Source organism: Pholcus phalangioides, unplaced genomic scaffold (genome assembly GCF_987345545.1).
Source record: "Pholcus phalangioides strain wild (caught in Gottingen) unplaced genomic scaffold, Ppha-v1.0 ptg000022l_1, whole genome shotgun sequence".
Classification (NCBI taxonomy): Eukaryota; Metazoa; Arthropoda; class Arachnida; order Araneae; family Pholcidae; genus Pholcus; species Pholcus phalangioides.
Window position 1 is genome coordinate 179,672 of NW_028301615.1, and position 15,565 is coordinate 195,236.

At 35.7% G+C, this 15,565-nt stretch overlaps 1 protein-coding gene across 3 annotated transcripts; it reads left to right on the forward strand.

Annotated features, from left to right (window-relative positions):
- The first annotated feature begins 1,180 nt into the window (after nt 1-1,180).
- Nucleotides 1,181-12,821, forward strand: Duba (Deubiquitinating enzyme A). Of its 3 annotated transcripts, XM_089249669.1 has the most exons (3): nt 1,181-1,575; nt 5,335-5,371; nt 10,538-12,806. In XM_089249669.1, the coding sequence occupies exon 3, from the start codon at nt 10,731-10,733 to the stop codon at nt 12,360-12,362; it is 1,632 nt and encodes a 543-aa protein (XP_089105795.1). In that variant the 5' UTR covers nt 1,181-1,575; nt 5,335-5,371; nt 10,538-10,730; the 3' UTR covers nt 12,363-12,806. The 3 variants fall into 3 exon arrangements, with proteins under 3 accessions (XP_089105795.1, XP_089105794.1, XP_089105796.1); XM_089249668.1 differs by lacking the exon at nt 5,335-5,371 and having other exon boundaries at nt 1,203-1,575; nt 10,538-12,821; XM_089249670.1 differs by lacking the exon at nt 5,335-5,371 and having other exon boundaries at nt 1,547-1,810.
- The last annotated feature ends 2,744 nt before the right edge of the window (nt 12,822-15,565 follow it).

Below are 15,565 nucleotides of genomic sequence, written 5' to 3' on the forward strand. Positions count from 1 at the left end.
TTATATAATGAAACATCAGACTGTGTAACCAGGCCCACGACTGGAAACAAAAATTTTAGCCGTCACCCAGGGCAAGTATCTATTCTAGGCATTGCCCCCCCCCCCCCCCAGCGTCAACGGTGGAGTCGACTGATCTAATGGATATATCAATTGACATCATCATCATCGTGCCCCCCAACAATAATGACCTTGCCCCCCCCCCTACCCCAGACTTCCAAGTCAATCTCCACCTACGGCTGCGGCCCTAACTGTGATTCATATAATAAAAGAAAAAAACATGTTAAAACTTTGCAAGTAAAGGGAACGTCTCACAAAGAAAAGATTTACAAAGAAATATTCACAAAGAATTGATTCGCTCAGTAGTCAAATGTAAAAAATTGGAAATTTCAAAATTCAAAATATGTACGATTTGAAATTGGCGAGTCTTTTATTCATTTCCGTTTTTTTGTAAATGGGACTGCTACTGACATCTATTAATCAATAACGCAACAAGAAAAATTCCAGCTAATGTTGATGTTATATTTAACAGATGGCAGCACGACCTGTTAATCTACATAAACAGTTCATTGTTGAATAAAAATAAATATCTATTTATTGTATAATTTATTTCAAAACATATACATCATTTTCAACATTTACTTTATGGAATATAATTTCACTAGAGTTTGGAAATTTTTCTGGCAACGAATGACGATATTCCGTATTTTCCCGTATTTCCTATCACAGAATATCCATTAAAATATGGTCATGATGCTAATCAAGAGCAGAATTTAGTGCTGACGTCTTTAACAAAAATTACATTTCGATATAAAATGAATTTTCATAGTAAATCAAATCATGTTTTTTGAGAATAAACATTTTTTCTCCCTATTGCCCACAAAATTCAATCAAAAAATCAGCCTCATGACATTCACACGTGAGGATCATCATCGAAATTTCGATCAATCACAAGATACATCTTATTGCAAAAATTATGTTCACCTCAATAAAAACTCTCTTTTAATTCGCTAACGTGCATAACCTGCCACCCACTTTCTACAAACAGTAACCAATCAAAACGAATTTAAGAATGAAACTAAAAACAACTGAAATAAGAAAAATTATGTGATTAGTTAACACGTCAGATTCGGGGTGGTTTTTTTTTTGTGTAATCTCCTACGTCACAGTCTCCAACCACATTACAATCAACAGCTGACAGCGCTACCTACGACGATCTCGTCATCTTTGTGCCAACCTCGAGGGGCTTTTTTCGTAAAAAAAATAAATAACAAAAAAAACGTAAAGAAAAAAAGGGAGTAAAACATTTTGTTGTGTGTGTGTGAGTCTCGGAATTGATTTTAGTCCCCTCCTTTTCAATTTTCATTCACAGTTGTTTTTTTGCCCCCATTGTTTTCTTCTCTTTCCCATCTCATTAACAAAAATATGGACGATTTCTTTGGATCGAGAACGTGTTGAGAGATAAAGATCTCCACCGAAGTGAGGGCAATAAAGAAGTGTCAAAAAAAACAAAAAAAAGCAGAAGACAAAAATTCCTCCATGTTTGAGTACTAGTCCAGTCGTACATTTCCTGCCTTGGTACGTATATGTATACACGTATAATTCATTAGTTATTTTTAATTAGTGGTCATGAGTGTGCTAGTGGGGTTTTTTTTGTTTTTAATTAGTGATCGAGGATTTCACTGATCGATCAGTGGTAATTTTGAATTTAAGAAAGAAACGGGAGGAAAAAAAAAAGCCCCTCTCTCTCCCATGGTGTTAAGAATAAATAAACTTTTACTCTGTTTGGTGCTGTTGACGCCCTTATCAGCTGGTAAGGCTTACGTTTCACGATTTATTATTCATTTGTCCGTGGGTATTTTATCTATTTTATCGATGTTTTTTTTTTTTTTGGAATTTTATCGTTTTAGATTTTTTAAATTTTAATTCCTGGGGTCGTTTTATTTGTGTGAATGTAGATGATCTCTTGACATTTGTTCCAGGGGTTTTTTGTTTTTGGACATGATCCAATCCAGTTTCCTTTCTTCCAGATTCCCATCTTTTTTTTTTTAATTTCCAATTTTAAACATGTTTTATCTAATTGTTTTCCCTTATAATTATATTGAATAGCAATAAAAAAAAAATTTAAAATTCAAGGATTTTATTACATTTTTGTGTGTGTGGAATTGTATATGGAGGGAAGTTGCATCCATAGGTGTAAAGTAATTTAAAATATTAGGTGGGGGGGGGGGGGGGTCCTTTCAGACTCATTATTTCTATGGGATGATGACAAATATTGAGAATGAGGATGGCTCGGGTACATGGAGGCCCAATATAAGTTTACATTTATGGTTGTGTGTGATCAGGGTATGTTTCTAACAAGGGAAAATGGCATGTGGCTAGGGTCTCGATATTGGCAGCCTATTTTATTTCAGGCACAGCCCACGTGCTCTTTCCTTGTATTAATTCGCCTCTGCCTCAAAGAAGACTACATATTAAGAGGGTCCCAAAAATTTATATTTGCCCAGGGCCCTCAGGAACAGGCCCTTCATGTGACATTTTTGCTGGAGAGACCACAAGAGACACACACACACAGGCTCTATCACAAGAAGCGACGTAAGCACTTTTCCTCTAAAAAAGAATGGCATCTTCGGCAAAACTAGAATTTGATATGTCAAAAATTATGCATCATAATTAAAATAATTTAAATCAAATGAATAAAGTCAAAAGTGCAATGGGCACCAGTAATAATTAATTATAGAAAGTTATACAAAATCATAATATTGCAAAAGGCGCAATCAAACGTTTGATCGATCAAGGATTGTATGACAGAAGTGTGTAGCTCCTCATTCCATTCTGACAGTTCAATTCATCCTAGACCATTGTTGAAGACCGTGGAAATTTCTTCAGGGCTTTACTTGGTTTCAAATTCATCATGATTCTCACTTGGAAGCAGTGTCACCAGTGCACTGTAAGGGATGACTGTAAGATAACTGTAATGAGGATGAAAGAAATGAGCCAAATTGTGCCAATTTCGTGCTGAAAATGTGTGTCATAGCTCTAACAGGGGAGTACCCAAGTAACACGTGTATTAAAAAAATAATATTCCTTACTCCATGAACTAACGGTATATATTTAAAAACGTACAGCAAGACTCAATAGAAAACTATCTTTGCACCCTGCGCTTCACTAGAAAATGGTGTTGCATTAGGGAAAACTAGGGTGTTACATTAGCGAAACCTGATTATGGGAAAATAATTATCGTAAACCTCTATGTAAGCAAAAGACAATGGCACCATTTGTGAAAAGATGAATTGCCTGAAAATTGTGAACAAAGGGGGAAAAACAGAAGTGATTACATTAGACTCCTGTTAATCCAGCACATGTCAGACTAGGGTTCGCCGGATTACTGAAAGTTAGTTGAAAAAGCCCATTTAAATAATATGTGAAATTCTGTGTACAGACATGGAATGACATGTTTTCCTCATCTATACTCAAAGAAAACTCTTTGAACATCCAGAAATCGCTGGATTACTGGATGGACTGGCGCTCAGTCAAATTATTGTGAGTCTACTGTATATTATAGCTTTTCTGCTAATTAGAATCTAGGATAGGAGGTTTTTTTAACCTTTTTACAGTTTTGAGCACTGACTGTGCATATCAAAAGAAGAGAACTCTTACTGTAAGTTTGACATACAAATGCATGAAATCGGGATGATTTAAATTCGTGAATGCGATTTCTACAAGTTGTTTAATTTTAATGTCAATCAAGTGCTGACGAGCCTAAAATCAGCACTAAGGGGGCTTCAGAGAGCACCGTGGTGCTCATGGCCAAAGGGTTAAAGATGCCTGATATACGAAGATCAATGACTGAGCCTTAGATGGGAAACTCTTGCAGAACAGCAATACTATTCATGCTTTAACTATCATCATATGTGTTCATTGATGTTGATCGATAATGCATTGAGGAATTTTTCATGGTTAAAAACACCCCTTGTTACCTATATCATGCAGAGCTTGACAAATCAAAAAAAAAAAAAAAAATTAAGATGCCAGCCAAATGTTTTTGAAGCCAAGCATAGTTTTTGTCAGAGAAAAATATTCTTAAATAATGTGTTTTTATTTTTTTTTGCGGCTTGATGACTTGTCCTTCTGTTGTTGACAAATGAAAAAGAGTTATGAAATCAAATAATTTTGTGTCATCTTTAGACTCCAATTTTGCAATCTGATATAAAACATTTTAGACACCAATACAGATTTTCTAGTTGCCATAGTAATGGGATTTGTCAAGCTCTGATATCATGCATGGTCAAAAAAAGAATACAAAAGTGTGATGCAACCGACAACTTAACCTATAGCTTCCCAAAATTTTTGTTCTATCGCCCCCATCTTCAGAAATTTTTTTCTCTCGTAGTTTCTATTCTGCCCCTGGGCCATTCCATCGCCCATCAAGATGAGATATTACCCACTTTGGGAAACACTGACTTGACCCATTCTTATTCTTCCGTTATAACCAGGGCTGGACAATTTGCCAAAATATCTTGGCACCACAAAGCTTTTTCACTGGAAGAAAAAGATCCAAAATAATGCTTTGTTTGGCTTTATAAAGCATGCTGAGATCTCCTCTCCTTTCATGTTATCAGATATGCTATTATAAATTTTCAATAAATTGATATATTTTATTCTTTAAGAAAACAATATTATATAAGAAACGGGAGAAAAAAAATTGCCAAGAAGCCTACTCGGCTGATAAATTCCAAACATTTGTACTGCTCTCAGTCTGCAATTTAGTATCTACACAAAGAAAATTTTTTGGTGCCAATACCAATTTTTTAGTCGCCATGGCTACTGGGATTTGTCCAGCCCGGGACTGGGATTGTTCTGGGATTTTCCGAAACCAAATTGACACATTTTGACTTGTTTCTTTTTGCATGTCTTGTTGCAAAAAAAAGAACAAATTCATGGACATTACACAAAAATGAACAGGAGGCATAAGTTTGGAGAAAATTCACCCAGGGGGAAATAAAAAGGTGCCAAGTGGTATGGTTATAGGAAGAATACCTATTCACATCACATATGAATTACATCTCAGTTACGACCTCATGTGAGTATAGCTCTCACCATACAATGCGAATAGGTAAATCTAGATTCTAATTTAGGCCATGGTTTAACTATAACACGGCTGTTCTAATAAGTGCCATGAAATATCCAAATGATTAATGTTATTGATAAAAGCTGTGTGTTATCTTTTCTTTTTATGTCACGATAGTGTTTATGATTGTTGCTGCATTGAACTTGACAATGTCATAGATACAGTAATCTTCCTCTAAAATACTAACCTTTATGTGTTTCTCTTAGTTATGAGACCCAGTTTCCAGAGATCTCCCATCAAAAGGTATAGGAAAAATAATGTCATTTCTATTCTCATTTATACACCCTTATTTTGTGAGTACCTACCTCTTCATCATATAAGTCACAGAAAATTTAAAATTCCTCCCCCCCCCCCAAAAAAAAAAAAGTGTCTTTCACTGAAAAAGTTATCAATGAAGCTCTTATGTCACACTGTTTTTTTACAGCGTTTTCCCGGGAGATGTCTTTCTTTCTCTGAAAGAATGAGGGAGGGGGGGGGGCTTCTTTTTTGTTTCATAGTGAATAATACTGCTCCATGGTGCAGTGTTCTGATACTTATCTTTGTCTTACTCATCTTCTTGGAAGTAGTTAGGCCTAGATTGTGAGGAGAAAGTGTTCTTGAAATACACTTTAAAAAAAAATTACTAATTTTGTTTATATTATGGAATATAATTTAGTTTTCATTGCCTGAAACTCTTAAAACAAAACAATTTTTTACATAACCACCTCACAGGGGTATATGCTGATTTAAATCACTTGATTTTTTTAAAAATTGATTTAAATTGCAAAGTTTAAATTTAAATTTTTTGCTTCATTTAGCTTCAATGATATTGAAGTAAAAATCACCTGGTATTTTATGCATGTTATTGAAATGTGGTAGAGATCTTTGTTAAAAGAAATATAGAAGATCTCTGGTAAATATAGACTTGAACCTAATCCCTTGGTACAGTACAGAAACGACAGCTAGCTGCTTTATTTCTAGATTTCGTGCATGGTAAAAATGGCAGATAAATACGGGGAACTGAACTTAGATATAACTGCATTAAAGCCCCGTTCACATAGGAAATAGAAAAGGCGAGTTTAAAACCCACTTCAAGAATTTTCACCAATGACTGCTCTCAATTTCTTTCCTTATGAAGGAAAAAAGTAGTCAAGCTGGTGCTAGAACACCCAGTGCTACCGCAATATTTACACATGTGAACAGGGCTTAAAAGTATTTTCAATGCATTACAATGGGGCGATAGATTTCCCCTGATATAAAAAAGTAGAAAAATTAGTTTTCTTATAAAGTGTCAAATTCTATGCTCTTATTGTTAGTTTAAAATAATTGTAGATGTGTGTGTGTTTTTTATACCATCTATACATAAGACTTGAAATTTTAATACAAAAATTGAAGCAGTCTAGCTCATTAAATCTGTGAAAGAACATTTAAATTATCAAGCAACATCATACAAGTCTGAAACACGTCATAATAACAGCATCCACTAATTGCACAAGAAACAATCTTGTCAATATAGAATATGTTTATTATCATTATCTCATTATCATTTAGTTGATGCTGAATTACCATTTGGTTGTACATCGAGCGGAACAAGAAACCTGCACCCATATGTGATACTGAGTCGCTACTAGGCATTCACTCTAAAATAGGGGGGGAGGCTCATGAATAAAAACACTTTTTTTTTTCTCTGCAAGAAAAATTTTATTTCATGAAGTTAATTTGGGTCCAAGGACCTTTCTCGTGCTACATAAATACAGATTTTTGCTGTTCATATTTGTTGTTTGCTTGGTAGTTTATTCAAGGGTTAGGCATTTTGCTGGCAAAAATTTATTTTCGTCACCAAGGCTTGTTTGATATCTACTATTTTCACAGAGAAAGTAGCAATTTTATACCTGTTTAGCGCATAGTTTAAAAAATAATTTTGCTTAATGTATTGCTCTTAGATGACAATGCACGTAGTCTGCTTTAACTCGTAGCTGTTTTCTTGCTTCCAAACACGAGCAGTTCATTTCCTTTAATTGGGTCGAGGTGTTATCAAAACATTTAAAGCGTTTAACACACAACTTTCATTTTTGCAGATTTCAAGAGTGCAAATACAGACTTTAATAGTCTTTTTTACCAGATCATATTGCAGTCACAATGCATGTTAAGTTTATGAAGCTTTATAGAAGAGTACCATAGCATTGTGGTCATAGTAAGAAAGAAAAAGACAAGTGTTATGTCTTTATGGCTTACATACAGTTTTTCTTACAGATTTATGTTCTTTCTAAAATTTGGTCCTAATTAATTAATATCTATATGTATATTTCTATGAAAACTTTACCCAGACTTACACAGTTGTTGCCAATCCCACCCATTAACATAACTTCGGGGGTATTACTGTACTTTGTCTATTTCAGAAAGGATTGATTCACTTTGGACAAAATTTGCTACTTTCATTGCAAACACAATTGTGTGAACAATAGGGTATTTGATTTTTAAACACTTTTGTAAAACATAATTTATGCTTATTCTTTGATTGATAAAATTTAAGATGCATATATATATCCTTGTTAATATGATTCTTAAACCAGAGTTTGTGTGTTTCAACAATTTTTTTTGTTTTAAATTTTTTCTAAAATGATGCTAGAAAAAAAATGTAGAAAGTATATTAATTTTGATGACTGGAAAAAAAACCCCCATTATTTCCAGGACATAGATTAGGTGAAAAAATATGCATTTTTAATAATTAACAAGATTTGTTTTAATTAATTATCAATTAATTTAAATAAACTGATTTTTAAATTTAAAAAAAATCATGTTTTTTTCATACCTTGCATGATGACAACTTATAGTTTCCCGTTGATCATGTTGAAAGGTTTCAGTTGGTTCATTAAAGTTTTCGTTTTTGAAGATCTTAAAAACCTTCAACTATGATAAAAATCCTTTTAAAATTAAAGCAAATTTTTAGAAATAAAACCAAAGCTGGAAATAAAATCAAAATTTACAAAGAAGTAAGAACTGTATTTTTATCTTCATTTTGAGAAGATACAAAACTGCTTTCAAATGGACTTCAAAACGCTCAAACTCTATATCACTTGTACTTAATTCCTAGTTGTCCAGTTCGGCCATGTTGGTTTTATTATTTTACTTTAAAAACCCCAAAGCAGAATTTCATGAATTTTTCTGCAATGAGCGCTCAGCTGACTAAAAATCATCTGCAAGAAATTACCCTCAATAGTTTATTCTACGCTGGGGAGTTTTTTCTTAAAATTCTTTCCAAGCAGCATTCTGCAGCTGTCACCGTTTTTGGCTGTTCTGCTTTGGAATTCAACAGCTTCAAATTGTATGCTTACTAGGGATGCGACAAATAGTGATTTGGTCGAATACCAAATTTCTTAAAATTCATCACAAAAAAAATTGGTGTTTTCAATTAAAAATAAAATTATTTGTAATTTTAAATGCGATATTGAATTTTAATTACGCAAATCTATTATTTAAATAAATATTAAAAAACTGGTAATTGAAAGATTTTTATTGCCATGATACTGACAATCAAATTTAACAATGACGTATTTTAATGTTACTTACACGGAATCAATTTTTTTTGAACACTTGTTACCAATTTTACACTTCAACCATTATTTGCTCTCAAGTAGTAATGTGCATCATGAAATTTACAATTTATTTCTGTATTTTCTTTAGATGTTTTTGCCCCTTTTGCCTGTTTCAGTAGTTCAATAGGCGTATCCTGTCTAGATACATCCTTCAGTTAGTGAACTTGCATATAGAGGGTGATTCAAAACTCAATGCGCAAACTTTTATGGGAGGTAGAAAACACAAAAACAAAACAGAATCACATAGGAATGTATGACCAGAAACCCCAACCTGATCAGCTCGACGATAAACGAAGATGCAGAAATGACAAGCTAATAATGGGTGGAAAAAATTCTTTATTTAGCAATACTTTACACAAGGACAGTATGTGTATGCATTAAATTTCACAACAAGTGCTCAAAGTTCTTATCATCCACACTTATGCACATGATTTTTTTTGTGATACATTCCTATGTGATTCTGTTTTGTTGCGTGTTCTACCTCCCCTAAAAGTTTGTACTTTGAGTTTTGAATCACCCTATATAATTCATGCTAACTTCCTCCTTATTGCCGAAGGATTCTATTTTCAGTTTCAAGTTTTCCTAGAAATTCACCTTGACATAACCTTTTTACACGGAGGAGACATACACCACACAATGAAATATAATCAATAAATTTTTTAGTTTATGTGAAAAATTCCAATTAACACAATTTTTTAAAATTAGTTTGATGTATTTAGATTTACAGATATTCGGCTAAATACCCTAAGCAATATTCTACAAAAGGGTTGAATAGGCCGAATAGCAGCGGCATATTTGTCCAAATCTCTTACTAAAAATTTTTATTTCCCACTTTTTTCTATTGGCAATAAGGGTACTGAAAGTTCTTGTTGTTGCAATCATTTTAGGGGGCAGCTTTTGTCAAATTCAATGAATGTTCTTTTCCGCCATTTGACAGCTCTGATTGTCTCTGATTGTCAGATTCTAACATTTGCTAGCAGAAATATCAAACTTAATATAGTTTTTTTTAATAATGTAATTAGTTTAGTATTTATTGTTTTTCCTTTTTCCTTTTAAATTTATTCCTAAGCATTCAACATTTTATAAATATTTTTAGGTGTTCATTCACAAGTTAAATCCTTCCGATGAAGTTTGTTGTTATTGTAGTCCTTTCTGAGGATATTTTGAAATACTCTTCTGATCTTCTCTTTTTTAAGAGATCCTCCAAAAAGTTGTTACCAATAATTTTACATCTCTAGTTAAATCCATGGATTATGTTTTTTCAAGGTCTTGGTGATCTTTTATCCCGTTGGTAGACACATTGACATAAATTCTGAAAATTTGTGTTGCCCTCGGTTCATCGATGTATTTCACAAATTCTAACTTCTTCTGTCATTAAAAAAATAATAGCACCATGTTGCAGACACAGACGAAAAAACAACTGATCTGCTGGACAATACTGTTGGTCGACCACCAGCACATACCACATTCTTCTGTGTGACTACCTAGGACAAGTCCATTCCACAGTAGGGGTTGCCTTACCTTTGCTCTGCCTCTACACGTAAATGTCACCTCACTTATACAAAAATAAACCAAGTTATAATCGCTGTTCAGTTTCCGTTTTATCCACTCTTGTACTATATGATTAGTAGCTTCTAATTGATGTGTTTTGCTATTAATGAAACTTTGTATGATTTAACACTGAATATTAATTTTCCATGTGTGAAGTTTCGTACTAACTACACTTGCTTTTGTAGTGCATTCATTTCACAAATTTGTCATTTTGAGAGTTTTCGAGATGACATTCCATAATGACATGAAAATGATTTTTCATATCTATCATTTCTCTTTTCAGATTTGTAACGCTTAATGTGCTCATTCGTGAAGAGACTTCAAATTATGCCCCTATAGCAAGAAGGTAACTGTGGCTTTTGAGCCATACTTAGGATCGCAGAATTCCGCACACACATCACGAGTGTCTATAGACTAGGAACTATTTGCAAAATTAGACTTCGCCATTCCTTGAGCGTGACTGATAGAGAGCTAAGATGACCATCTTGCCAAAAAAGAAGACCTCTCAGCAGAAAACCGAATCTGAGAGTACAGACTCTAACAATCATTCTTATCCCGTTGAAGCTCATGCACATCAGAATCATACCCAAGAAGGCAGAGAGAGGTTCGGCTTTACTAATCGCAGCTCGCCTCCGTCTTGGTCTTCGCACGCTTCTCGTGAGGAGAAACGCCCAGCCCGTCCACCCAGTGCAGAGTATAGCAATGCTGATACAGGGCCTAGTCATTCCAAGCGACGACACCAGACATCGCCTCACAGATGCGCACGGAAAGCCCGTACGCATTCGAACCACCCGCATCGTGCAAACACCTCCCTCAGTTTGCCCAATCCAGGACCTTCCTACACCCAGTCAACTTCTTCGGATAGGAAATTGAACAACACGCAGAATGTTGATCCAGACAATAACAATGAAGACCCATCTGGATATAACAGTGGAGACGAGTATGATCGGAATCTCGATTCCATCACTCCGGAAGAATTGGAATCGAAGGAGAAACAGTTCGAAGATATGCTTGTGAAGAAGGGCTATTCGATTAAGAAGATGGGCGAGGATGGAGCTTGCATGTTTAGAGCGGTTGCAGACCAGATCTATGGTGACCAGGAGATGCACGGGGTGGTGAGAAAGCTTTGCATGGATTACATGGCCAAGAACTCGGATCACTATTCTCAGTATGTGACGGAAGATTTTCAGAAATATCTGGAGAGGAAACGCTGCGAACATATTCATGGGAATCATGTCGAGATGCAAGCCTTGTCTGAAATGTTTAACCGGCAGATTGAAGTTTACCATTACAGCACAGAGCCAATCAACATATTTCATTGCAAACAGAACAGCGATAACGAGCCGATACGCCTGAGTTATCATAGAAATGTGCATTATAACTCGATTGTCGATCCATACAAGGCTACTGTTGGCGTGGGTTTGGGTCTTCCATCGTTCAAGCCTGACCACGTCAACAAAACATTGATCACAGATGCCATCAGAGCTTCTGAGAACCTTGAGTTGGAGCAAGCCATGCTGGAGGATAAGTTGAGAGCTTCCGATTGGGAAGCGACGAACGAGGCAATCGAGGAGCAAGTTGCTCGAGAATCATATCTACAGTGGCTGAGAGAGAATGAATGCAGGGCTAGAAAGACTCCGACGCGAACAGCGACGGCGACTAGCAGCTCGTGTTTAGTCGACCCTGTGGTATCCGGAGGAATGTCTCCTCAGTCTGGCACACGACTCATGCCTCGAAATCGTGGGGGTTCAGCATCTTCCAGCCCGAACATACACGAGACTTTCAGCGGGGAAAAGGAAACAAAACCGCCAGAGAGCCCTAAAGCGGAAACTTCTGGCTTTAGTTCTGGTGGCTATGCAGCTAGGAAGAGTCCAACTGCAGACACGGCAGCTGCTGCTACCATGACGCAGTCACCATCGCCCTGTGCATCCAGTGCTTCGAGTAGCCTCGGTTTTTCTCTCATCGAGACGGCATCATTCATGGACGAGTTGCCACCTTCCGTTTTTGGTCTGACTGAGTGGGAAGATTCCAGTATCTTGGCTAAAGTGCTGGCCGAATCTCAGCAGGAGTACATTGAATCATTGAAGAAACGTTCCGCTATGAACTGAGAAAAGTTCTTCGAAGGCAAGGAGAAAATAATAATCGTGGTGCCACACTCGCTGACTGACTTATTTATTTAGCAATTTCAAAGTAGTTTTGTTTTATCAGCATTTTTTTTCTCTTCATATCTTGTGCCGTTAACTATGCATAGGACTGTGATGTTTCTAGTATAAAGTGCAAAAAAGTGGAGGAAGAAGGAAAAGTTCAAAATATTATATATATATGAAAACTTAACGTGTATTTTCAATGACTAGTTCCAATGGCTTTCGGTTGCATATTTATCGTATCGTTTTTTTTTCCTTTATTGTTAGTTACAGTGAAATCTTCCCGGGGAAAAAATATATGCTCAAAATCATGTAACGTCACACTTCAGATATGCATGTGCTGTTGTATTCATAAAAGCATTTTCTTTTTTTTTGTGAAGTTGAATTTCACACAATAAATTTGTATAAAGAATATAAAGTGAGTCTCGTATTTTGCGGGAATTTTTTTTATTATGGAAATTTGTTTTTTTTTTATTTGAACACATTTTGTGTTCAAGTTATAAAAAAAAGGTGGATGTTTGCATTGATGGACTGCTGCTGTATCGGGTGAGTGGCCATAGTGACGAACACCTGGGTTCAAACCCCACTGATAGTCGGCTGAAGTTGGCTTTCTGTGGTTTCCAACTTTGAAGCAGGGATGCGATCTGATCATCTCAGAGAGCAATAGGCCTACAGCAGTACAAATATTCAATCATTACACTTCGCTCACAATTTCCAATATAGATGGCAGAACATGGGCTAACTCAGACGATATATGAAGTACAGATGACTGGATACCAAGCGAAGATAATTGGAAGAGAAAATTCACATTTCTCTGTGGGGAATCAAACCACCCTCACACTTTCCGGGCGCATGCTCTACCATTAAGCTACAGATTTATAATTAGTGGAGAGAGATTCATAGTTTTTCGTTCTATGGCTACGTTTCGTTTTCTATGGCTACGTTCGAAGGCTAATTTTGTTAGTAACTGTCACTGAGTTAGGAGTCTGTCTATTGCACAGTTCTATTCAGCACAAACAAAGAAGTGTTCTTAAGAAAGAAAATGTCCTCTGTAATTTAATGGTAGAGCACACACCCGGAAAGTGCGAAGTTGGTGGATCGATTCCCCACAGAAGAATGTGATTTTTCTTTCCAATTATCTTTGCTTGGTATCCAGCGGCATCTGTACTTCATATAATTAGTAGAGAGGTTCCATCATTTCGTTCAGACTATTAGGTCCACACACTTTGTTCCAGGCTCTGCTGCGAAGCTGAGCTGGAAGAGATCTCAGCAACGGGATAGATCTGTTTTCTGAGTCCTGGCGTCATTCATTGCATTGATGAGCTAGCATTAAGATGAAGAAATTAAAACTCTTGGCTAAATTTTGATCAGCAATTTGAGACTTTACCTTTATGACAGTGTTATTCATTCTGATCCTTGTTTTCTAGAATTAAAGACTAAAATTTCCCGGATTTGAATCTTAAATCCTTCGACCTGTTGATTTCTTTTTTTTTTTTTTGCAAAATAAATGTACAAGATATACGGAAGACTGGATGTTGTGAAGATATTTATTATTTGAGATGTTAATTTTTTTATATCTTGTATTAACAAGTGGAGAGCGACATTCATGTCATATATATAGCCCTCTGGTGGCTCGTCGTCCATGAGCTATTAGCTGATCGGTTTCACCGTCCATTGCACGGTTCCGTTCGGCATATATACGCTCTAGCGAAGGAAAATCTCTATCTCCTCTGTAGCTTAGTGGTCAGAGCACTCGTCCGGCAACCGAGGGACCCGGGTTCGACTCCCGGTAGAGGCAGAGATGAGTTTTTTCCTTCCTTAAAAAATTAACATCTCAAATAATAAATATCTTCACAACATCCAGTCTTCCGTGTATCTTGTATTAACAAGTGGAGAGCGACATTCATGTCATAAAATAAATATAATTCACAAATATAACCTAACCCCAATTTTTTCATTGCGAGGTCACCAGGGGCAGTCTCTGATTCATCCCTCCTATTAAATGTGGCCCTTGGATTCAAAAGGGATGAAGAACCCCCAATGTAAACCAGGGCTGGACAAATCCCAGGTTGCCATGGCTATTTAAAAAATGGTATTGGCACCTAAAATTTTCTTTTGTGTTATTAGATTGCAGGATGAGAGCAGCACAAAATGTTTGAAATTTATAGCGGCATATCTGGCAACATGAAAGAGGGTCAGTATGCCCCGAAAAAGTCAAGAAGCATTATCCTTTTCTTTGGGTAAAAATTATTTTGATGCCTAAAAATTCTGGTGCCTAGATTTTTTTGAGATTTGATCCAGTCATGTAGTACATAGTGAAGTGGCACCTGTTCCAAAACAATGTGCCACAATCAAACTGCAGTGATTTACAATTTAAAACGCATCCTTAATTCCTCTAACAGTGATGGGCAATCTACAGCCCACTTAACCCTTTCCGGCGTGCTACCCTTTAAAGTGGGAATTTCACGAAGAAAATATATAGGCAGTCTATTCAGGCCTAGAGAAAGAGAACGCAGGTATAGTTTTGTAAAGATTGGACTTGGTTTAATTTTGTGGGTGTTGCCCAAACTTGAATTCAGAACTTGATTTTAGACCAGCTTTGAATGTAAATAGTTAAAACGTGCAGAATAGAGAGATTAGTGTACAGCGAACAAAATAAGGTTTTTTCCCCCAGTGTTGTTCTTTATATTGAAAAAAAAAACTGAAATTTGAATCAATTTTTTTGAAAAATGAGTGTTTTCAAAAAATAATCACACAGGCCAAAATTATGGATTGGCTTGTGTGGTGCTGTTATCCAGTGTTGATGAAGAAGGGGTTCAAAGTAATCCCTAAAAGAATTTCCATTTTATTTATAGTTTATTTCCAGTGTGTGAAAAATGAATTTTTTTAGGTGTTCTCAGACGGCTGCACCGAGTCAGAAAAGGTTAAAGGTTCTATCCAGCCCATCACAGATTTCAAAATGGTAGTATAGAAATGTTAAATTTCAATATTAAAAAAATAGGTAAAAAGGGTGTTCTTTTTTTGCCTATTCATTTGTTTTTATTTAAATATATACCAAGCTTCAAAAAACAATTGAACAACAAAACTTGTTTAATATGGAAAATATAGTTGAGATTATATTTAAAAACTTGCATATGGAACACATGCACTAAGTTGTTAAAATATAC

Excerpts from the sequence above, each read along its gene's own strand:
- Duba (XM_089249669.1), top strand. The coding sequence starts at position 10,731 with ATGACCATCTTGCCAAAAAAGAAGACCTCTCAGCAGAAAACCGAATCT.